General features: G+C 56.0%; 1 protein-coding gene across 3 annotated transcripts in view; it reads left to right on the top strand.

The window, feature by feature from the left end:
- Positions 1–22,191, top strand: part of FLNC (filamin C) — a 28,207-nt gene that overhangs the window by 2,142 nt on the left and 3,874 nt on the right. Inside the window, exons 2-43 of one of the 3 annotated variants that reach the window (XM_003789752.2) lie at positions 2,557–2,805; positions 4,541–4,638; positions 4,774–4,924; positions 5,010–5,128; positions 5,328–5,405; positions 5,602–5,764; positions 5,935–6,135; positions 7,470–7,607; positions 7,903–8,029; positions 8,171–8,307; positions 8,510–8,703; positions 8,797–8,910; positions 9,536–9,679; positions 9,884–10,007; positions 10,096–10,256; positions 10,513–10,603; positions 10,692–10,861; positions 11,051–11,168; positions 11,261–11,523; positions 11,894–12,491; positions 13,077–13,250; positions 13,359–13,521; positions 13,800–13,960; positions 14,702–14,869; positions 14,948–15,071; positions 15,597–15,753; positions 15,828–16,017; positions 16,103–16,126; positions 16,236–16,483; positions 16,913–17,011; positions 17,317–17,416; positions 17,723–17,863; positions 18,130–18,258; positions 18,347–18,520; positions 19,107–19,268; positions 19,346–19,549; positions 19,994–20,146; positions 20,240–20,362; positions 20,491–20,733; positions 20,939–21,208; positions 21,304–21,441; positions 21,723–21,838. In XM_003789752.2, the coding sequence (XP_003789800.1) occupies positions 2,557–2,805; positions 4,541–4,638; positions 4,774–4,924; positions 5,010–5,128; positions 5,328–5,405; positions 5,602–5,764; positions 5,935–6,135; positions 7,470–7,607; positions 7,903–8,029; positions 8,171–8,307; positions 8,510–8,703; positions 8,797–8,910; positions 9,536–9,679; positions 9,884–10,007; positions 10,096–10,256; positions 10,513–10,603; positions 10,692–10,861; positions 11,051–11,168; positions 11,261–11,523; positions 11,894–12,491; positions 13,077–13,250; positions 13,359–13,521; positions 13,800–13,960; positions 14,702–14,869; positions 14,948–15,071; positions 15,597–15,753; positions 15,828–16,017; positions 16,103–16,126; positions 16,236–16,483; positions 16,913–17,011; positions 17,317–17,416; positions 17,723–17,863; positions 18,130–18,258; positions 18,347–18,520; positions 19,107–19,268; positions 19,346–19,549; positions 19,994–20,146; positions 20,240–20,362; positions 20,491–20,733; positions 20,939–21,208; positions 21,304–21,441; positions 21,723–21,838 (6,899 nt within the window). The remainder of the gene's footprint in view (positions 1–2,556; positions 2,806–4,540; positions 4,639–4,773; positions 4,925–5,009; positions 5,129–5,327; positions 5,406–5,601; positions 5,765–5,934; positions 6,136–7,469; positions 7,608–7,902; positions 8,030–8,170; positions 8,308–8,509; positions 8,704–8,796; positions 8,911–9,535; positions 9,680–9,883; positions 10,008–10,095; positions 10,257–10,512; positions 10,604–10,691; positions 10,862–11,050; positions 11,169–11,260; positions 11,524–11,893; positions 12,492–13,076; positions 13,251–13,358; positions 13,522–13,799; positions 13,961–14,701; positions 14,870–14,947; positions 15,072–15,596; positions 15,754–15,827; positions 16,018–16,102; positions 16,127–16,235; positions 16,484–16,912; positions 17,012–17,316; positions 17,417–17,722; positions 17,864–18,129; positions 18,259–18,346; positions 18,521–19,106; positions 19,269–19,345; positions 19,550–19,993; positions 20,147–20,239; positions 20,363–20,490; positions 20,734–20,938; positions 21,209–21,303; positions 21,442–21,722; positions 21,839–22,191) is intronic. The other 2 variants (XM_003789753.2, XM_012805162.2) reach the window with 2 other exon arrangements.

Below are 22,191 nucleotides of genomic sequence, written 5' to 3'. Positions count from 1 at the left end.
CTGGCCTAGTGGCTCTAGCACTGTTGAGATAAGCTGGCAGCAATTCGGCTGCTAGGTCCATCACTGAGCCTGGAGAGGAGGGGGCGTCCTGCCTCTTCTAGCTCCCCCCACCACAGTTAGTGATGGGAAAGTGCTGTCCAGGAGGTCACTCCCTGGGCATTGTCTCAGGACTGGGACTGAGCATCCGGACACCTGGGTTGGAGGATTGGAGAAAGACTCCTCACTTTTTTTTCAGCTGGCAGCAATTAGGGCAGAAGGAAGTTATGGTCTGGGGTGGGAGCTGGGAGCGGAGAAGTTCACCTGAAGTATGGGTCTTCACCTGGGTAGGAGGAACTGTGTGCCCTGCTTACCCTCACCACCCTGTCCAGGCCCCCACTGTCCCCTCGGCCCCTCTGAACAAAGGGGCCTATGAGGCAGCTCTGTCTCGCAGCTGTTACCCAGTTGCTATTCCTTCTCCTAGAGCCAACACCAAGGGAGGGGCTGGAGGGGGCAGCAGCTGTCCCAGCACCTCCCTAGGCCCAGCCTCTCTTTTCCTTCCCCTGCTCTTGAGGCCTTGGTGGCCTCAGGGACTAGCTGTCTAGCTCCTCCCACCCCTTTGGGGGTATCCCCTGGCAGGCTGAAGAGCCCAACCTCTTCTGCCTGGCCGAGGGGGAAGTGGGAGAAGAGGGTCATTGCTCCCAGAGTGGGACCTGGGCCCCATTGCCCCCCTCTTGCCCTAAGCCTGGACCACTTGCTGTTTGGCCCAGGGCCAGTTGCTGGGGAGAAGCAGCTCTTTCCAGCAAACATGAATGACCAATCTCTCCCCACAACCCCCAGCCTGAAGGCCTCCTCCCAGGGGTCTGGCTCTAGTTTTCAAGAAGCACTTCTGAGTGTGTGAGCACTGAGACTGTAGGGCTGTGAGAAGCCTGAGGCACTGAGGCATCCGCTGTGTGAAAGTGTTGTGGGCCTCTGTGTTTGAGAGAAAGCACAGGGGAGGCAGGGAGTGAGTGTGTCATGGAATCCAAAAGCTGCCAAACCATTGTGCTGCAGTGGAGCCAGGGGAAAGGGGTGGGCTGGGAGCTGCTGGGGAAGGAAGGATGAATCAGTGACAGGGTGGGGGTAACAGGGAACCAGAGCCTCAGCCAGAGGGACCAGAAGGTTGAGGTTCCCCTCCCTGAGCAGGAGGGAGGGAGATGACTGGGGTCCCTAAGATCTGAGGAAGTAGGGGTAGGAAAAGCTATGTAGGGAAAAGCTCCAGCCCCACCCTCTCTATCTCTTGGCAACCTCAGTAAACAAGACTCTTCTGCCCCCTCTTAACCTCCCCAAAGCAGTGCTCAGGGAAGCTGATGAATCTCAGGCCTGCATTACCCTTTACAAATAAATTGGATTCCAAGATCTAGCTACACACTAGGTCACTGTGAGCTTCTGATATTTCCCTCTAATTGTTAAAGGGAACTAGACCCCCAAAATCTCAGGGAGATTCTGGTCCAAAGTGTTGCTCAGAGGAGGTGATGGGTAGAGTTTATCTCAGTTTCTGAGACTTGAGTCCACATGGCTGATATGTCCCCTGGCTCCTATGAAATGTCATCAGCCCCAGCATTTGCAACATGACTTTAAGCTTAATGGAGCATATACTAGACCTCCCCACCCTTGGTTCCAAATACCCTATGTGGCATTCAGGATAGATATGGGTGAAACCCCATTGGTCCTTCACCTCTCTAACGTCAGTTTCTAACATATTCATTCAACCAATGTTTATTGAAATCCTATTAAGTTCAAGTCTCTCTATGTAGAAAGATAAAACCGAGTATCTGGAGTGAAAGAAGACAGACCCCCCTAAAAAAGTGTAATGTGTGATTCCATTTATATAAAACTCTAGGTAAAAAAACAAACTAATCCATATGATAGCAGCTCAGTTGTTGCCTGGGAAGAGGGGACAGGAACAGGCAGGAGGGACGGCTTACAAAGTAGTGTGCACAAGAATATTTTGGAGAGTGAGGAATGATTTTATTATTTTTCCAGTTTTTTTTTTGGCTGGAGCTGGGCTTGAACCCACCACATCCGGTATATGGGGCTGGTGCCCTACTCCTTCTTGATTTGTGGTGATATCCATATTGCCAAAGCTTCTCCAACTGTACTCTCTGATATGTGGAGTTAGGAGTATGTCAAGTATACTTTAATAAAATTATTAACAAAACAAAACAAAATAGTGTCTGCCCCCCAGATGCTTATGGTCTAGGAGGGCCAGGCAAATATGGGATAACTGTGTGGATGGGATGCAGACTCAACTGCCATAGTGGAGGTGATAGTATCTGCCTCAAGAACATAAAAGAAAAGCAGCCTCCTGAAAGGCAGGGATCCATAAAGGACTTGGGGGTCTCGTCCTGACCTTGCAGGAAGGAGAGAATGTGGTGGGCAGAGAAGGGATGGGCTGCAGGAGTCAGTGGCCAGTGCTCCGGGCTCCAGCAGGTGCCTCAGGAGCAGGAGCAGGGCAGGTAAGGGAGGGCACCCAGTGGCAAAGGGGTCTGGGCGGCAGAGGGTGGAGCCCCTGAGCCAGCTGTTCCTTCCACTGTGCAGACAGCAAAGCCATCGTAGATGGGAACCTGAAGCTGATCCTGGGCCTCATCTGGACGCTGATTCTACACTACTCCATCTCCATGCCCATGTGGGAGGATGAGGACGATGAGGATGCCCGCAAACAAACGCCCAAGCAGCGTCTGCTCGGCTGGATCCAGAACAAGGTGCCCCAGCTACCCATCACCAACTTCAATCGTGACTGGCAGGACGGCAAAGCTCTAGGAGCCCTGGTGGATAACTGTGCCCCAGGTGAGTAGGCCAGTGAGCACATCATGGAGCCTTTCTCCCAGGACAGCAGGGACAGGCTAGAGGTACTTGTGGTTATCCAAATATACACATCACAGTCACCTGCAAGGTGTGCCCATCCTCCAGCCAAGAATCGCTGCTGGAGGGCAGCGCCTGTGGCTCAAAAGAGTAAGGCACTGGCCCCATATGCTGGAGGTGGCAGGTTCAAAATCAGCCCCAGCCAAAAAAAAAAAAAAAAAAAAAAAAAAGAATGGCAGAATGATCAATAAAAGTTAGAAATACTATGCATTTAAAAAAAAAACAACAACAAAAAAATAAGAATCACTGCTGGAGTCAGCCCCTCCTGAGGGTGTGCTAGATTCTGCCAGGCAGATTTAAAACCCTTCATTTTGTAGACAAGGGCCAGTGACGCGCAGCTCATCTGTGCTGCACCTAGAGCCCAGGGCCTTGACTCCCTGCTGCATGAGCTTTCTGCTTTGGGACATGGCGCTATTCCCACTGAGCTGAGTGAGAAGCACCATGGTGGGACTTGTAGCAAAAAGGCCAGGAGTTAGACACAGAGAAGGCTATTCTTTGAGACGCTGGGACAGATTTGAGGAGCTGAGGCCGAGGGTGGTATAGGTTGAGGCCAGTGCAGCATTGCTTGATGGCAGGTGACCCAGCCCTGCCCCTTCTTGATGTGAGCCCTGACCTAGCCAGGTGGGGCAGCTCAGGGCCCATGAGAAAACTGAGGATCTGCAGCTAGAGCCCTACCCCTAGGCTAGAGCTCTGCCTAGGGCTACCCATGGATAACTTCCTTTCAGACTCTCTTCTCCTGAGAAGACAAGTCTTCCAGCCTAGGGTCAGCCTTGCCTCCAGGGAGCCACAGCCCATTGGGAAAATCCTTCACTGTCCTGGGGTCAGCCTGGGAGCAGGGGGTGGGAGGCGGGGGCACGACTGCCTGGGAAACATTCCCAGCTGCTGAGCCATTGCCCACAGCTGGTGTGGCTGCCAGCAGTGAGCTCAGCTGTTCCAGCCAGTCAGGGATTCCAGCCTGTGAGCCGCCCCCTCCTCGCAAATGCACGTAGTCCTCCTTCTCCATTCTGGCCTGGACCAAGCACCCCCTCACCCTGCACCTCTTCACAGGAGTGATTTGGGTCTTCCTCTGTAATCTTCCTATGAGGAGGGCTGGGCTGCTGATGGCCTTGAAGGATAACTCCTAATAAGCCCTTCAATGCCTCAGTTTCCCCAGGGGGCATTTAGGAAGGGAGAGGGAGTTTTGTGCCCTGAGGCTGATGTGGGATGTGCTTAGAGATTCAGGACTGCTGGGAAGCTGTGAGGAGACCTTCTAGAGGGTGGGTCCAAGAAAAATGTGGCATAGGGACTCTAATCTCCTCCACCACTCCTGAGGCTACTAGAATGAGGCAAGACAGGTCTGAAAGGGGGGGGTCCTCTTGGGAGTTGGTGTTCAGGATTTCTGCTGGAGCCTGGGCAGGCAGGAGGCTGCTGGCAGGGCTGGTGCCAGGCTGCGTCAGCTGGGGCAGAAAGGCCCCATTGTTGGTGGCAGGCAGGGCTGCCGTGCCTCTAAATGGTGATGGGCATCCCTGCCGATGGGGCCAGTGGGAATCTGGCTGGTAAGGGGCCTACAGCTGGGTGAAAGGGGGGTGAAGCCACAGCCTACCAGGGTGTTGCATGAACAAATGCCCTGCATTCTGGCTGTTTGGTTCCCCCTCACTGTCCTCTCCTACCATCTCTCCAGGTCTCTGTCCAGACTGGGAAGCCTGGGACCCTAACCAGCCTGTGGAGAATGCCCGGGAGGCCATGCAGCAGGCCGATGACTGGCTTGGGGTACCCCAGGTACACCAGAGGGGGTGGGTGGGCACTGAGGCAAGGGAAGAGGTGGGGCTGCTAGGACACCTGGTAGCATGCAGGTGAGAAGAGGAGCCTGCTGGGCAACAGGAGCACTGGATAACTTGTTCCTTTCTGTGACAGGTTATTGCCCCTGAGGAGATTGTGGACCCCAATGTGGATGAGCATTCAGTCATGACCTACCTGTCCCAGTTCCCCAAGGCCAAACTCAAACCTGGTGCTCCTATTCGCTCCAAGCAGCTGAATCCCAAGAAAGCCATCGCCTATGGGCCGGGTATGTGTCCCCCTGGAGGCCCTGCCTGGGCAGCTGGTATGTGTGGGATCTCCTGAGTAACCTGGGCTCTGCTCCTGCCCCTCAGGCATCGAGCCCCATGGCAACACTGTGCTGCAGCCTGCCCATTTCACCGTGCAGACAGTGGATGCTGGTGTGGGCGAGGTTCTGGTCTACATCGAGGATCCTGAGGGCCACACAGAGGAGGTAGGGGAGGCTGCTGGGGACAAAGGAATTTTCTTGGGGTTGGAACCAGAAAGCATGGGGACAACAACAGGAATGGCCTGGACATGGCTGCCAGAGAAACTGTGTGTAGTAGAGTCTGCAGAAGGTGTCACTATAGGGCACTGTGGGGTCAAGAGAAGCTGCACCCACCAGGGATTCCAATCTTTTCCCTTCTCAACAGGCCAAGGTAGTTCCCAACAATGACAAGAACCGCACCTATGCTGTCTCCTACGTGCCCAAGGTTGCTGGGCTACACAAGGTACCTCCCTGCAGAGTCCATGCCTTCCTGCTATACATAACCTCAGCTCTGGCTGAGAGGACCCCTCTCTCAGCCTATACCTCAGCCCTGCATGGTATATCAACCGTCCACCTCTCACCTCCTTGGCTCTTCTGTGCCCCTCCACCCCCTCAGAACTGCTCACCCCTAGAAGCTAACCTTTGACCTCTGACTCTAGGTGACCGTGCTCTTTGCGGGCCAGAACATTGAACGCAGCCCCTTCCAGGTGAATGTGGGCATGGCCCTGGGGGATGCCAACAAGGTGTCAGCCCGTGGCCCTGGCCTGGAACCTGTGGGGAATGTGGCCAACAAACCTACCTACTTTGACATCTACACTGCGGGTAAGGATGGGCCCCGGTGTGTGTCAGGTGGGCAGCTTCTGACTGTGAGTGGGTGTGGTTGGGGGGGCTGGGGCAGAAGTTCTACCCAGAAAGGGGTGGTCTCAGGATGAGAAAGCCTTGAGTAGGTGTGTGTGTCCAGAGTGGGCACTGATGGACTTTGTCTGTGACAGGGGCTGGCACCGGTGATGTTGCTGTGGTGATTGTGGACCCACAGGGCCGGCGGGACACAGTGGAGGTGGCCCTGGAGGACAAGGGTGATAGCACATTCCGCTGCACATACAGGCCTGTGATGGAGGGGCCACACACAGTGCATGTGGCCTTTGCTGGTGCCCCCATCACCCGTAGTCCTTTCCCTGTCCATGTGTCGGAAGGTAAGAGCCCTTCACAGAGCCCCACAATAGTCTTCCCCAAAGCCAGGGTGTAGAGAGAATTGCCCTCAAATTCTGGGTCTGAGGATTGATGGGAAATGAAGCCTTAACTCCACTGGGGAATGCAGCTGGCTGATGCTGCAGTGGGCAAAAGGAACAGTGGCAATGGGGGAGGACTCTGGAGAGAGCTCCTGCTTATCACCCCCACTAACACTCCTGAGGTGGCCAGAACCCATAAGGGAAGGATCAGGAGACCACAGTGAAAGGTACCAAAATAGGTGCCACCTTGGGAGGGTTGAAAGGAAGTGACAGGACCTCCTGGGTGGGAGCATATGTGGTGACCCCCTCAGTCCTTGCCCCCAGGGATAACTCCCCCACTTGTTCTGACCTGCACTCAGTGCTGTCATCCACCAGCAGCTCCACACTGCCACCTCCTCCAGTGGAGGTGGCGCCAGGCATGGCCATAGCTGACTGACCTCTCCTGCACTGGGTAGCATGGCCCAGGCCATGTGAAATTGCCCCTATTCTGTGGCATTCTCTGGCAAGCTCCATGTTCTATGCCACTGTCTGTGTTCTGTGGCAAATCTTGTTTCTTTGCCACTTGCCTGATGATTTCTGTGATAAAACGTGGGTTCTGTGCCATCGCCTGAGTTCTGTGGCATGCCCTGGGTGGTGCCATCACCTATGTTCATGGTAGTCCTAGATTATGTGTTGTTGCCTGTTTTGTAGCACCCTGTGGGTTCCATGTCATTTTATGGGTTCCATGGCAGGCTGAGATTCTCATTCTTTGGCCTGTATTCCATGGTAAGGTCAGGACTCATCACTGGCCATGTTCTGTGACAGGCTGATTTCCATCCATTGCTGTTCAATGGCGGGCTTCATGTTATATGTATAGCTATTGTTCCAGGGCATTGCTAAATGTTTTGTGGCATGACTTATATCCTGTGGTTGCTTTGGTGGCTCTGAGAAAGCCCAGATAATTCTAAGTAGATGACCTTGGAAGTAGCTAAAGGGCCCTTTCCTATCTCTCTGAGCCCCTTCTCAGCCCAGTTGTGCCATGCCTTGCCCCAGTGGCACTGGCTCTGAGAGCCCCAACAAGAAGGGTTTCTTGTAACTTGTCTGATCCAGAGCCTATGGTTAGCTCTCCATCCAGCATGGCACCCAGTAGCCCCAGTTGTGTTGGGGGCACAAGGGCCTCAGAGCAAGGCTGGAGGCCATGGTCTTGTACCTTGAGAGGGTAGAAGGACTAAGCAGCAATGTAGGGGATGAGTGACGAGGGGCTGATGCTCTGTCCAGGCCCCTCAATATCCCCAACCTCCTTTCTTCTTTTTTCCCAGCCTGTAACCCCAATGCCTGCCGTGCCTCGGGGCGAGGCCTGCAGCCCAAGGGTGTCCGTGTAAAAGAGGTGGCTGATTTCAAGGTGTTCACCAAGGGTGCTGGCAGTGGGGAACTCAAGGTCACAGTCAAGGGACCAAGTGAGTATCAGTGCCCATGAAGGAGGTGAGAGTAGCAGGGAGATACGTGGCTGGCGGTTCTGACCAGAGGCACCGTAGATCCTAGATACACTGTCTCTGCTCTGCCTCAGTTTCTCAGTCTATAAGTTGGGAACGATTCTCTCAGCCCTAAGTGCTACCCTGAGCTGTTATGCACACTGCCCGCTAATAGCACTTTCCTCAGGCTGGGCCTGGCTCCCTGGGATCCTTGAGGGGATTGAGGAGATGGGCTTACAGAATGTTGATCCACCACCTCTCCCTGCCCCCATCTCCTCAGAGGGCACAGAGGAGCCAGTGAAGGTGCAAGAGGCTGGGGACGGTGTGTTTGAGTGCGAGTACTACCCTGTGGTACCTGGGAAGTATGTAGTGACCATCACATGGGGCGGCTATGCTATCCCTCGCAGGTAAATGCCATGTGTCCCCCTACACCCTGCTGTCTAGGCCATCATGGGAAGGGAGGGGGACTTGATGGGAACTGGAAGAGGTGAGGGAGTGTCTCTTCAGGGACACTTCCTGGCATGGACACTAGCTCCCTCTCTGTCCAGTCCTTTTGAAGTCCAGGTGAGCCCAGAGGCAGGAGTGCAGAAGGTGCGGGCCTGGGGTCCCGGTTTGGAGACTGGCCAGGTGGGCAAGTCAGCTGACTTCGTGGTGGAAGCCATTGGCACAGAGGTGGGGACACTAGGTGAGTGCTGGGTGGCCAAAAGTGGGAATGCTGTGGGGGGAGGGATATAGTGAAAGGACGGGAGTGACTGGGGAGTGTCAGGATGATGATCTATAAGGGAGGTGGCAAAAAGGGGATAGCTGGGAGGGGTCGTGAGGAAGATGAGGACCTGCCTGAGTGTCCAAGCTGCCTCTTATGGTCCTGACCCTCTCACCTTGTGTAGGCTTCTCCATTGAGGGGCCCTCACAGGCCAAGATTGAGTGTGATGACAAGGGGGATGGCTCCTGTGATGTGAGATACTGGCCCACGGAGCCTGGGGAATATGCCGTGCATGTCATCTGTGATGATGAGGACATCCGTGACTCACCCTTCATTGCCCACATCCAGCCAGCCCCACCTGACTGCTTCCCAGACAGGGTATGGTCCCAGCTCCTACATGTTGGCCCAGGTATGGGGTGCACTGGCCTCCTCCCATAACAAACCCTGCCTGCCACTCTTGCCCCTACGCAGGTGAAGGCCTTTGGACCTGGCCTGGAGCCTACTGGCTGCATTGTGGACAAGCCTGCGGAGTTCACTATTGATGCCCGTGCAGCTGGCAAGGGAGACCTGAAGCTCTATGCCCAGGTGGGACATGGCCCACTCTCTCACCACTCAAGGCAGGGATCCTGGGAGGGTAAGGCCAGGCTAAAGACAGGAGCCTCCAGGAAGGTAGTTGCAGCATTATAGATGTTAGGCAGGACTGGTTCTCATGGCTTCATAATGTGCCATGGAAATTTTAAATTTTGTATTTTCTTACTGATAATAATCTTAAAAATGTATTTTACCCCAAACTCTTTTTTATATTGATAATTTGCAATTGAAAGATGATTTCATTCTCTAAGACTGATTTTCCAAGTCAGTTTCTCAAGCTGGCATCCATTGACCACTAGAGGTTAATGAACATGTTCTTGAGGGTCCAAGAAGATGATTCTTTCTTAAAAAGCTCATCATTCAACTTTATGAACATTGATTTAACCCAGCCTCTCCCTGACCAAGGCCTTTCAGAGATGAGGAAATCTAGTCTGGGAGAGCAGGCCACACAGGTGGGAGCTAGCCACCAGGGCACATGGCACTAGGCTGGTATGGCCCGACTTAAGTGGGGGTAGGTGTGGGTCGGTGATGGGAGGGGCTGGTGCCGAGTGGACTGAGGCCAGCAGAGGGTGCTCTGAAGAGGGCACAGCTGGGAACTTTAATTGGTTGATGCCTACAGGACGCAGATGGCTGTCCCATCGACATCAAGGTGATCCCCAATGGAGACGGCACCTTCCGCTGCTCCTATGTGCCCACCAAGCCCATTAAGCACACCATCATCATCTCCTGGGGAGGCGTCAATGTGCCCAAGAGCCCCTTCCGGGTGCGTCTTCCAAGCTTGCCCTATGCCCACTACCAGGGGTCCCAGAGGGAAGGCAGACCCCATACAGAAGATGTTGGCTGTCCCTGATCCCATGACACTGCCAGTCCTCCCTGCCTCAAGTCCAGCTGAGGCTGGGGCAGGTAGTGCTGGAAGGGGGAGGAGCCCTGAGGCAGGGCCCAAGCTGAGCATCATCCTTCCCCGCAGGTGAATGTGGGTGAAGGCAGTCACCCTGAGAGGGTGAAGGTGTATGGCCCCGGCGTGGAGAAGACCGGCCTCAAAGCCAATGAGCCCACCTACTTCACAGTGGACTGCAGCGAGGCAGGACAAGGTGGGCAGCCACTGGAGGAGCAGGGGCAGGGCCCCAGGTTGGGGGGGTGTTGAGCCCTCACTCATGGCCCAGTACCTCCCTCTCTCAGGTGATGTGAGCATTGGCATCAAGTGTGCCCCCGGCGTGGTAGGCCCTGCGGAGGCTGACATCGACTTTGACATCATCAAGAATGACAATGACACCTTCACGGTCAAGTACACCCCTCCAGGGGCTGGCCGCTATACCATCATGGTGCTGTTTGCCAACCAGGTACCCCAGCCTCTTGGCTTTTTGTAGTCATGGCAATCTGCCCCTCCCAGGTCTAAGCAGGCAGCTAGAGGTACAATTCCACAGACAGATGGAGCACTTTCTGTGTGTGGGTAGGGTGCCTCAGAGAAAGCAGAGGGAGCTCTCTGGGAGGCTGCCCTTGTCTGCAGCAGGTCCCCTGGGGGCATCTTGACATAACACCTAGCCCACAACATGGGTGTGATCCTGGAGAGCCCTGACTGAGCCTTTACATGTCTAGGAGATCCCTGCCAGCCCCTTCCACATCAAGGTGGACCCATCCCATGATGCCAGCAAGGTCAAGGCTGAGGGCCCTGGGCTGAACCGCACAGGTAGGTGTCTGGGCAGGTACCAGGGCTGGCCTTAGGTGGGCGCTTGGTGGCTGGCAGGCCCTCATTGCTGTCTCTGGGGGTTCCCCAGGTGTGGAGGTTGGGAAGCCCACTCACTTCACAGTGCTGACCAAGGGAGCTGGCAAGGCCAAGCTGGACGTGCAGTTTGCAGGGGCAGCAAAGGGCGAGGCTGTGCGGGACTTTGAAATCATAGACAACCACGACTACTCCTACACTGTCAAGTATACTGCGGTCCAGCAGGTGTGCTCTGCCCCCCTCACACCTGCCTTTTTTTCCATCCCGAAGGACCAATTCTGGGTCCTTGGCCCTGTCCCTGCCTCCATCCTCTCTCTTGCTGTGGATTTCTGAGTTTCAGAGTCCATGTTAGCCAGGCAGATGTTGTCTGGCTGTGTCTTATACCCAGTTCTGGCCTTCTGTTGTGCCCAATAGGGTAACATGGCAGTGACAGTGACCTACGGTGGGGACCCTGTCCCCAAAAGCCCCTTTGTGGTGAATGTGGCACCCCCACTGGACCTCAGCAAAGTTAAAGTTCAAGGCCTCAACAGCAGTAAGTGGGGCAAGTGCCACCCTGGGAGTGAGGGGTGTTAGGGTGGGGTGGGTCAGAGTCTCAGCTCATAGTGTCTCTTGCCCTCCACACAGAGGTAGCTGTGGGGCAGGAACAAGCATTCTCTGTGAACACGCGAGGGGCTGGTGGTCAGGGCCACCTGGACGTGCGGATGACCTCACCCTCTCGACGACCCATCCCCTGCAAACTGGAGCCTGGGGGTGGAGCTGAAGCCCAGGCTGTGCGCTACATGCCCCCTGAGGAGGGGCCCTACAAAGTGGACATCACCTATGATGGTCACCCAGTGCCTGGCAGCCCCTTTGCTGTGGAGGGTGTCCTGCCCCCTGACCCCACCAAGGTGAGGAGATAGGTGCTGTGGGAGCTGGGAGTCAGAGGCTTATAGGGAAGATGGATGAGTTGTAGGGGCAGAGGCCGGAGGGACTTATGTGCCTGGGGTGGTCAAGGACCCAGGGCCAAGGCCAGCCCTACCACAGGACTTGCCTTGGACACAGCTTGGTATTAAGAGCCTGCCCCTGGAATCAGATCTGAGCATGAATCCCAGGCCCCACTAGGACAGATTACTTAATCTTTCTGCCTTGACACCCTCACCTAGAATTGTTGCAAGTACTCAGTCCATAGCAGCAGCTACAGGTGAAGGTGCTTAGCTGGGTGGGGAGGCTTGGGAGAGGCTGGGTGCAGGAAACCCACACACCTGCTCCTCCCCCTAGGTCTGTGCTTATGGCCCTGGTCTGAAGGGTGGACTGGTAGGCAGCCCTGCGCCATTCTCCATTGACACCAAGGGGGCTGGCACAGGTGGCCTGGGGCTAACTGTGGAGGGCCCCTGCGAGGCCAAGATTGAGTGCCAGGACAATGGGGATGGCTCATGTGCTGTCAGCTACCTGCCCACGGAGCCGGGCGAGTACACCATCAACATCCTGTTTGCCGAAGCCCACATCCCCGGCTCCCCCTTCAAGGCCACCATCCGGCCTGTGTTCGATCCAAGCAAGGTACGGGCCAGTGGGCCAGGCCTAGAGCGTGGCAAGGCTGGTGAGGCAGCTACCTTCACTGTGGACTGCTCAGAGGCGGGTGATGCTGAGCTGACCATCGAAATCCTGTCGGATGCCGGTGTCAAGGCCGAGGTGCTGATCCAGAACAATGCTGATGGCACCTACCACATCACCTACAGCCCTGCCTTTCCTGGCACCTACACCATTACCATCAAGTATGGCGGACACCCTGTGCCCAAATTCCCCACCCGCGTCCATGTGCAGCCTGCTGTAGATACCAGTGGTGTCAAGGTCTCAGGGCCTGGTGTGGAGCCACATGGTGAGTGGACAGAGAAATCCAGGAGGAGTCCAGTTATGAGTGAGGGAAGCAGAGCTGAATGCTGGAGGAGCAACCGGGGTGAAGGATGGGCCTTCAGGGCAACCCCAGAGTCTTTATGAACTCAGACACCCCAGAGAAGGTGCCAAGGGGAAGAGCTGGCTCAGAAACTGGCCCTTCTCTCATGGCAAAATCGCATCTGCTCTTGGGCATTTTTCTGGGGAGACCCTCTCTCTCATAAGTTCCCAGGGTCCTTGATCCAAAAAGGCTAAGAACCCTGCTTTAAAGGGTGCAGAGGGAAAGCTTTGGGGTCGAGGGTGACAAGAGTCAGAAGACAGTAAATGTAAATGGGCCATCTGCTGGGGCAGGGCAGAGGACACAAGACCCACCTGGCCCTCAGCCCTGGGGGTGACTGATATGTGAAGGAGCTAAATGAGGCTATGTGAAGTGGCCTAGAGCTTGCAAGGGAGCAGAGAGGGGCCTGGGCTCTGTCTGGAGGACAGCCTGGGAGTAGGGAGGGAAAGGAAGGGAGTGCCTGTGTGGAGGTTGCCCTCAGCCCACGCTGAGCATGCCCTTCCTGGGATCCAGGTGTCCTGCGGGAGGTGACCACTGAGTTCACTGTGGATGCGAGATCGCTAACAGCCACAGGTGGCAACCACGTGACTGCTCGTGTGCTCAACCCCTCGGGCGCCAAGACAGACACCTATGTGACAGACAATGGGGATGGCACCTACCGAGTGCAGTACACTGCCTACGAAGAAGGTGAGGGGCCTGGCTGAGGGTCACGGCCAGGATCTGATGACAGATTCTCGAGTGGGCAGGGGAGGTGAACACCACAACCCCAACTGACTCCTTGTGGCCGGCTTTTAGGCATGCACTTGGTGGAGGTGCTGTATGACGAGGTCGCTGTGCCCAAGAGCCCCTTCCGAGTGGGCGTGACTGAGGGCTGTGACCCCACCCGCGTGCGGGCCTTTGGGCCTGGCCTGGAGGGTGGCTTGGTCAATAAGTCCAACCGCTTCACTGTGGAGACCAGGTATCCTCCCCTTTCCTAACCTTGACCTGAGGCTGTGGTCACCCTGCTCCCAGCCACCCCCAGGCCTCCCTGTTTGTCCTTCTGTCTGTGCCTTAGCCCCCATACTCTTTGGGGGTGATACAAGAACATACTGTCCCCCATGATCCCAGCTCAGCCCTTGCAGCTTGTCCCTCCTTAGCTGGCCCTGTCCTCCTTTTCCTCCCTGTCTCTGTGTTCAGCTGCCCCTCTGACCTTGCTGACTAGTCCTAGCAGAGCTAATGGTGGGTGTCATCTTGCAGGGGAGCTGGCACAGGCGGCCTAGGCCTAGCCATTGAGGGCCCCTCAGAAGCCAAGATGTCTTGCAAGGACAATAAGGATGGCAGCTGCACAGTGGAATACATCCCCTTCACCCCTGGAGACTATGACGTCAACATCACCTTTGGGGGACGGCCCATCCCAGGTGTGCAGAGAGGGTGGAGGGAACAGGGAGGGTAAGGGAGGTCGGCAAGACTCAGGCTTCCTCAGAGAGACACTAGAAATTGATCATGAAGACCCCCTAGAGGAGGTTGAGTCAGGAACCCAGGTGCAGGGAGGATATGGAGGAGGTGGGTGGCCAGTGCTCATGGTGTGGTATGCCAGTCCCTGGTATATTTCCAGAAGCCTGGAGTGCCAGGCCTTGGGTACTCAGACCTGCTGCTCACTGTGGGTCCAGTCAGTCAGACACAGTCCAGGCTGCCTTGAGCTCAGTGAGGACAGCCTCACTCGCATTGTCTGCAGAGAACTCCTCTGCCTTCCTGCGGGCCATGATGCTTGGACATGACGTGCCTTCAAATATGGCATGACTCGAGCCTGCTCTGACTGGACATTTTTTTCCCTTGTCTAATTTCACATTTTTTTACTTGTATCAGCCACAACGTCAGGAATATATTTTACTTTTAAAAAAGTAGTTCATTTTTAACAGCTTATTAATTAGAGAGGCCTTCATCCAGGCCTGTGGTCCAAACGAGTGAGGTTTGCCCAGTGTCATTCTGCCATCAATTTATTCTTGTTTATGTTTCTTAGCAAATTCCTAAGCATTTTCACATGTAGCTCTGGCCTTCCTGTGGGCATTTCAAAGAAAGGGACGGCCTCCTCCTCTGTGGTATCTCAGGATCAGGGAGACCTTCTGGGGCAGGGGGGTACACCGATGTCCTCCTTGCAGGGAGCCCATTCCGGGTGCCAGTGAAGGATGTGGTGGACCCTGGAAAGGTGAAGTGCTCAGGGCCAGGGCTGGGAGCTGGTGTCAGGGCGCGTGTACCCCAGACCTTCACAGTGGACTGCAGTCAAGCTGGCCGGGCCCCCCTGCAAGTGGCTGTGCTGGGCCCCACAGGTACAGAATGTCTGGGGCAGGGTGGAGAGGGGCAGGCAGAGTGCCAGGGACTCTGCTGACCCTCCTCCCCCTGCCTAGGTGTAGCTGAGCCTGTGGAGGTGCGGGACAATGGGGGTGGCACCCACACTGTCCATTACACCCCAGCCACTGATGGGCCCTACACAGTTGCTGTCAAGTACGCTGACCAGGAGGTGCCACGCAGGTGAGGACCTGCCTTGGGTTCCCTTGCTGTGGCTGAGCTCTAAGGTGCTCCTACTGGGGTGGCACCTGCAGGGCCACTCCTGAGCCCAAGGGAGAGTCCCCCCTTAACCTGTCTGGCCTCGATCCTTCCTGCTGCCCCATGCTGCTCTTCTCCAGGGCTCTTTGCTCTGGAGGCCTCACAGCCCCAGGGGCTTTTATAACAAAATCACCACCTTAGGAAAAGTATAGGAGGCTTGGGCAAGGGCATTCCCCTGGACCCCGAGAGGAAACATAAACAAGAATAAATGTGGTTAAACAAACCACAGCGCTGCTCTGGGGAATAGAGAAGTGCTCAATCTCTGTCAGGGGCTCACAGGAGAGGGAGTGGTCCTCCCCCTCAACTCAAGATGTGTTCCCTCCAGGAACTGGTCTCTGCCCCACAGAGTCACTCTTCCTGTCTATGTCTGGGGAGAGCTCCAGGCCCAGAATGAGATGGAACCCTCCATCTTGACCCTTGGCCAACTATCTACCCCTTCTGCCCCTCAAGCCCTTTCAAGATCAAGGTGCTTCCAGCCCATGATGCAAGCAAGGTGCGGGCCAGTGGCCCTGGCCTCAACGCCTCTGGCATCCCTGCCAGCCTGCCTGTGGAGTTCACCATCGATGCGCGGGATGCTGGAGAAGGGCTGCTCACTGTCCAGATCCTGGTGAGTCCTCGCACAGCCTACCCCCTAGGTCAGGCTCAGGGCACAGCAGGTCTTGACATCTGCTTCTCCCCCAGGATCCTGAGGGTAAACCCAAGAAGGCCAATATTCGAGACAACGGGGACGGCACATACACTGTGTCCTACTTGCCAGACATGAGTGGCCGGTACACCATCACCATCAAGTATGGTGGGGATGAGATCCCTTACTCACCATTCCGCATTCATGCTCTGCCCACTGGGGATGCCAGCAAGTGCCTTGTCACAGGTGGGTATCCTACTTTCCTTGCCCTGCCACCCCCTCAACCCCTATCCTGAGCACGGCCCAGATTCACACTCTTCTCTCTTTCCAGTGTCCATTGGAGGCCATGGCCTGGGTGAGTGCCTTTCCTCTTTTGCTATGTGTTGGGGTGGTGAGGACAGCTGGGAGCGAGAGGGCTGGGCCCAGCTCCTGCAGCCCCCTGAGCAGGTTCTTCTACATGACAGGTGCCTGCCTGGGCCCCCGCATCCAGATTGGGCAGGAGACGGTGATAACTGTGGATGCCAAGGCAGCTGGCGAGGGGAAGGTGACCTGCACAGTATCCACACCGGACGGGGCAGAGCTCGACGTGGATGTGGTTGAGAACCATGATGGTACCTTTGACATTTACTACACAGCACCCGAGCCGGGCAAGTACGTCATCACCATCCGCTTTGGAGGCGAGCACATCCCCAACAGCCCCTTCCATGTGCTGGTAAGTTCCAAGGCCATGGCAGGAATGGATGGTTAAGGGAGGTGGAACCCCCACTTTAGCAGCAGCAGGGATCCCGGAAGCTGTCCTTTAGGAATCCCAAGCCTATTAGACAGAGCCTGAGGTCACACTGCTCTACAGTCAAGCCTTTGCTTTCCCATAGCCTCCCCAAGTAGGAGTTGAGCATGGTCCTACCTCCAGCTTGGTGGCATCAGCTCTGTAGAGGGAATTGGCGTGTTCCTCTCTGACCCTCAGACCTACTATCCCTGGCTCTAACTCCCCAGCGGTACACCCACAGAAGGATGAAGCCCTTTAAGGGGTCAGGCACCTGAGATGTGCACCCAGGATTTCAGGTCTCCAGGCCATTCTGAGTCAGCTCCTAGTCCCATGAGCCTGCTACACCTTGTGTTCCCCCATGCCTTGCCTCCCCAGGCGTGTGACCCCCTGTCCCCCATGGAGGAGTCCTCTGAAGTGCCGCAGCTACGTCAGCCCTACGCCCCTCCCCGGCCTGGCATCTGCCCCACACACTGGGTACTTCCCCCTCCACTGGGCAGACCTTGCCCTCCTCCTCCATGCCTCCCTTCGTTTCTTCTTTCTACTTCTCTGCAGCCAGGCTGGGGCATGGTTTGGGGGCCCCTTGGGGAGCAGGCTGGAGCAAGGTTGGGCAGGATGACTCCTGGGCACAGCACACCTTCTCTTGCAGCTGCCATACCTCTCCTGCCAATCTGATTTCACCCTTAACCATCTTGTTCTTTCCTCACTCTCTCTTGGTCGTGGCTCAGGCCAAGCTCCCAAGCCTTCCCCAGCCAATGACTATTCCTTCTCACCTGCCATAGGCCACAGAGGAGCCAGTGGTCCCCGTGGAGCCAATGGAGTCCATGCTGAGGCCCTTCAACTTGGTCATCCCCTTTGCTGTGCAGAAAGGGGAGCTCACAGGTACTTTCCTGGGGGGACCCCAGGCACAGGGACTCAGAGGGCAGAGATCCCATCAAGGCCCTTTAGAGAAGAAAACTGGGGCCCAGAGAGAGGAAGCAAGGTACCCATGGTCACACAGCAAGTTGAGCAGAGCTGGAACTCAGGCTAAAGCCATCTGTCTCCCAGTTCAGGGTTCCTGCTGCTGCTCCAGGTTGTCTCCTGTGCCTGGCCTCTGGGGTGACAGCAGAACCACACAGGAGCAGGCCTGGTGCAGCAGGAAGATTATCGTAGGAGAAACTGCCCCCCCCAACTGTGTCTGTCCTTCAGGGGAGGTGCGGATGCCCTCTGGGAAGACTGCAAGGCCCAACATTACAGACAACAAGGATGGCACCATCACGGTGAGGTACGCGCCCACTGAGAAAGGCCTGCACCAGATGGGAATCAAGTACGATGGCAACCACATCCCTGGTGAGCTGGGGGCAGGGCTGGGCTTGGGTTGTAGTGAGAGGAGCCAACAGGGTTCCAGTGTGCCTGCCTACTTTCAATATATGTTTATTAAGCATCTGCTATGTGCAGATGCCATGGGAGGCCCTGGGGAGGCGTCTGTCTGGTGGGGGACAGATTTCTTTCCATGATTCAGGTCCCCATGCAGAGATGTAGGGCTCATCAGGGAGGAAAGGTGGGCTCAGGCAACCCCTGTCCCTCTGCTGACCCAGCCCCCCTCTCTACCCCAGGGAGTCCCCTGCAGTTCTACGTGGATGCCATCAACAGCCGCCATGTCAGTGCCTACGGGCCAGGCCTGAGCCATGGCATGGTCAACAAGCCAGCCACCTTCACCATTGTCACCAAGGATGCTGGGGAAGGTGAGGGTTACTGGGGGCTGGGGTAGGGTCTAACCAGGTGCAGGGGCAAGGGCAGGACTTATGATCTCAGCCCCACCTCCACTTATAGGGGGTCTGTCGCTGGCTGTGGAGGGTCCATCCAAGGCAGAAATCACCTGCAAGGACAACAAGGATGGCACCTGCACTGTGTCCTACCTGCCCACAGCACCGGGAGACTATAGCATCATTGTGCGCTTTGACGACAAGCATATCCCGGGGAGCCCCTTCACAGCCAAGATCACAGGTGAGGTGGCTGTGTGGGCACATGCAGGCTATAAAAGACACGCACACCCGGTGTATGACAATGTGTAAGCCCAGCCTATTCATTAAGGCAGAGCCCCTGCGAGATGGAGTAGGCCATTTTTAGATAAATATAAGGAATGTAATCCTCCACAGTAGCTAAGAAATATCTAATCCCCAACCCCACCCAGTGCTTCAGAGGCATGATCTCATTTAGTCTTTGAAGTGACTCTTGAGAAGTCAGAGTATTAATAATCCTTTTTATAGATGAGGAAACCTGTCCCACTGAGGGTAAGCAACACAGCCAGGGAGGGTCTTTGTCATCCAGTCCAGTGTTTGTTTCCACTGTGTGCATCAGGATTAAAATACACAAAGATTTCTTTAGGAACTTAGCCCATAAGGACTGAGGCAGCACAGTGAGTTGGGGTGCAGGCCCGGAGTCATCTCTGGCAGTTGTGTGAATACAGACTATGCTTGTCTGGGGGTCAGGCCTCTGTGTGCCTGGGGGTGGTCCCCAGTCTCCATTGAGTCCCACAGGGGCTGCTCGGGATTTTTCCTGAGCCTGCCTGACCCCTCAACTCCCTCTCTAGGAGATGACTCCATGAGGACCTCACAGCTGAATGTGGGCACCTCTACGGATGTGTCACTGAAGATCACTGAGAGTGATTTAAGCCAGCTGACTGCCAGCATCCGTGCTCCCTCAGGCAATGAGGAGCCCTGCCTGCTGAAGCGCCTCCCCAACCGTCACATTGGTAAGCAGAGGCCTTTCAGGCCTGGGCAGGGGGTGCTCAAAGGGATACTCTGCCTACCTGATGACCCCTCTCCACAGGGATCTCCTTCACCCCCAAGGAGGTTGGAGAGCACGTGGTGAGCGTGCGGAAGAGTGGCAAGCATGTCACAAACAGCCCCTTCAAGATTCTGGTGGGGCCATCTGAGATCGGGGATGCCAGCAAGGTGCGGGTCTGGGGCAAGGGCCTGTCTGAGGGGCACACGTTCCAGGTGGCAGAATTCATCGTGGATACTCGTAATGCAGGTACTTCTTGCCCCAGAGACCTCCACTGCCCTGGCTCATCTAGTGGCCACTTGAACTTCTTTCCTGCTCAGCTCCCCTTGGCCATACCCTCCTCCCTGAAATTTCTGGCCCCATCTCTGTTGGGATTCATGTTCTGGGGCCCATTTGGGGGAAAGTGAATATCCCCATGTCAGTTCTTTCACTTTTAAGGAAATGAGTTGCTGTCTTTCCCTTGCTCACTGGAATCGAGGAGGCCTCCCGCAGGGAATTTTTCAGACAGCCTGTCCTGTAGCCCTCCAGGATGGTGTCTAGACCCACCCCCAATCCCCTACTGAGGCATTTTTGTTTGTAGTTACCATACACATCAGAGGCGCATTCTTGGCACAGCCTGCAGTTTGGGGAGGAGAGAACAGAGTGGCTTGGGTGGCATAGGACTGAGGGAGATGTGTCCCTCACTCTCCCCAGGTTATGGGGGCTTGGGGCTGAGTATCGAAGGCCCTAGCAAGGTGGACATCAACTGTGAGGACATGGAGGATGGCACATGCAAAGTCACCTACTGCCCTACTGAGCCTGGCACCTACATCATCAACATCAAGTTTGCTGACAAGCACGTACCTGGTAAGGCTCTGGGCTGAGGCTGGGGTGGGGGAGGCCAGGAGGCTGGGAGGCTGGTGGCCCAAGACTCTTGCCCCCTACTTTCTGCCCCTACAGGAAGCCCCTTCACTGTGAAGGTTACTGGTGAGGGCCGCATGAAGGAAAGCATCACCCGGCGGAGACAGGCTCCCTCCATCGCCACCATCGGCAGCACCTGTGACCTCAACCTTAAGATCCCAGGTGTGTGGGGAAGAGCTGGGGTGGGGTACGGTAAGAGCTGCCCTGGGCCCAGCCTACCTCTGGGGTCTCTGGCCTGCTCGCTTGCTCCTCACCTTCCTCCACTTACCCTGGCTTCCTTGATCACACAGGGAACTGGTTCCAGATGGTGTCTGCCCAGGAGCGTCTGACGCGTACCTTTACACGCAGCAGTCACACATACACCCGTACCGAGCGCACAGAGATCAGCAAGACTCGGGGTGGGGAGACCAAGCGTGAGGTGCGGGTGGAAGAGTCCACCCAGGTTGGCGGGGACCCCTTTCCCGCTGTCTTCGGGGACTTCCTGGGCCGGGAACGCCTGGGCTCCTTTGGCAGCATCACCCGGCAGCAGGAGGGTAAGCAGAGACAGCAAAGGCAGGATCCCAGGTCTTCTCAGGGAGGCAGGAGGGGAGGACATAGTTGGCCAGGCCTCAACCCTGGCAGACTTGCTGTGGATGACCAGGGCTGGTCTGAGCAGAGAAGGGGGTTTTACTTAGGACGGAAGGAAAGTCTGGGACCAGCAAAAGTACCAGTGTCACCCTGACACTCCCAACCCTGCAGGTGAAGCCAGCTCTCAGGACATGACCGCACAGGTGACCAGCCCATCAGGCAAGATGGAAGCCGCAGAAATTGTGGAGGGAGAGGACAGTGCATACAGTGTGCGCTTTGTGCCCCAGGAGATGGGGCCTCACACAGTCACTGTCAAGTACCGTGGCCAGCATGTGCCAGGCAGCCCCTTTCAATTCACTGTGGGGCCTCTGGGCGAAGGCGGTGCCCACAAGGTACGGGCTGGAGGCACGGGGCTAGAGCGTGGAGTGGCAGGCGTGCCAGGTGAGGAATAGGTGTCCGGGAGGGGAGATGGGCCAGAGAAGCCTGCGTGAGGAGGGATGGTACTGAAGAGCTCCTGTCTATTTCCCTATCTGCAGCTGAGTTCAGCATCTGGACCCGAGAAGCAGGTGCTGGAGGCCTGTCCATTGCTGTGGAGGGTCCCAGCAAGGCAGAGATTGCATTTGAGGACCGCAAAGATGGCTCCTGTGGTGTCTCCTATGTTGTCCAGGAACCAGGTAAAAGTGTCCAGCTAGGGGGGACCTGGGCCTGCCTGCCCATCCAAACTGGGCTCTTGCTAACTGGCTAGGCAGATGACCGTAGGGCTCCAGAACTCCCTTCCCCAGGGTAGCTCCCCCTCCTCTGCACCATCTCCATTCCACACACCCCTAGGAATGTGTATCTGTCTCCAGAGCTGAGCCCTAACCAGGGAGCCTCACCAGGGACAAGGCTGTGTGGGGTGATTCCATCCCTAGTGATCCCCATCCCAGGAGCTATGCTTACTGGCCTCCCTCCCCAGGTGACTATGAGGTCTCCATCAAGTTCAACGATGAACACATCCCAGACAGCCCCTTTGTGGTGCCTGTGGCCTCCCTCTCAGATGATGCTCGCCGTCTCACAGTCACCAGCCTCCAGGTGTGTGTGCCCGGGGAGGGTCCCTCTGCCACCTGAGAGATGGGCAGGAGCCCAAGACCACATCCTTCTGGGGCTAAAAACTTAGCAGTGACCTTGGAAGGGCCAGTCAGCAGAAGTTCCCCCTCTCTACTATCTGTACTGAACAAGGCAGGGCCCTTGGGGAAAGTGCACTCTGTCCCTGAGGGCTTGCCCTTTCACTCAGGCACTCCCATGCCTTGTTTCCGCCTTTTACAGTTCTCTCCCTGTCCTTACTGCCATCTGTCATTTTTTGTTCCACCTCTTTCTGAAAGTTCCAAATTAACAGTAGGTGCCAAAATAATGAGGCTGAGTATAAAATCAATACAAAACAGGAG

The sequence above is a fragment of the Otolemur garnettii genome, unplaced genomic scaffold (assembly GCF_000181295.1).
Source record: "Otolemur garnettii isolate 467f Iridium unplaced genomic scaffold, OtoGar3 scaffold00037, whole genome shotgun sequence".
Lineage (NCBI taxonomy): Eukaryota > Metazoa > Chordata > Mammalia > Primates > Galagidae > Otolemur > Otolemur garnettii.
The sequence above is the reverse complement of the archived record's forward strand: the minus strand, read 5'-3'. Positions and strand labels throughout refer to the sequence as shown.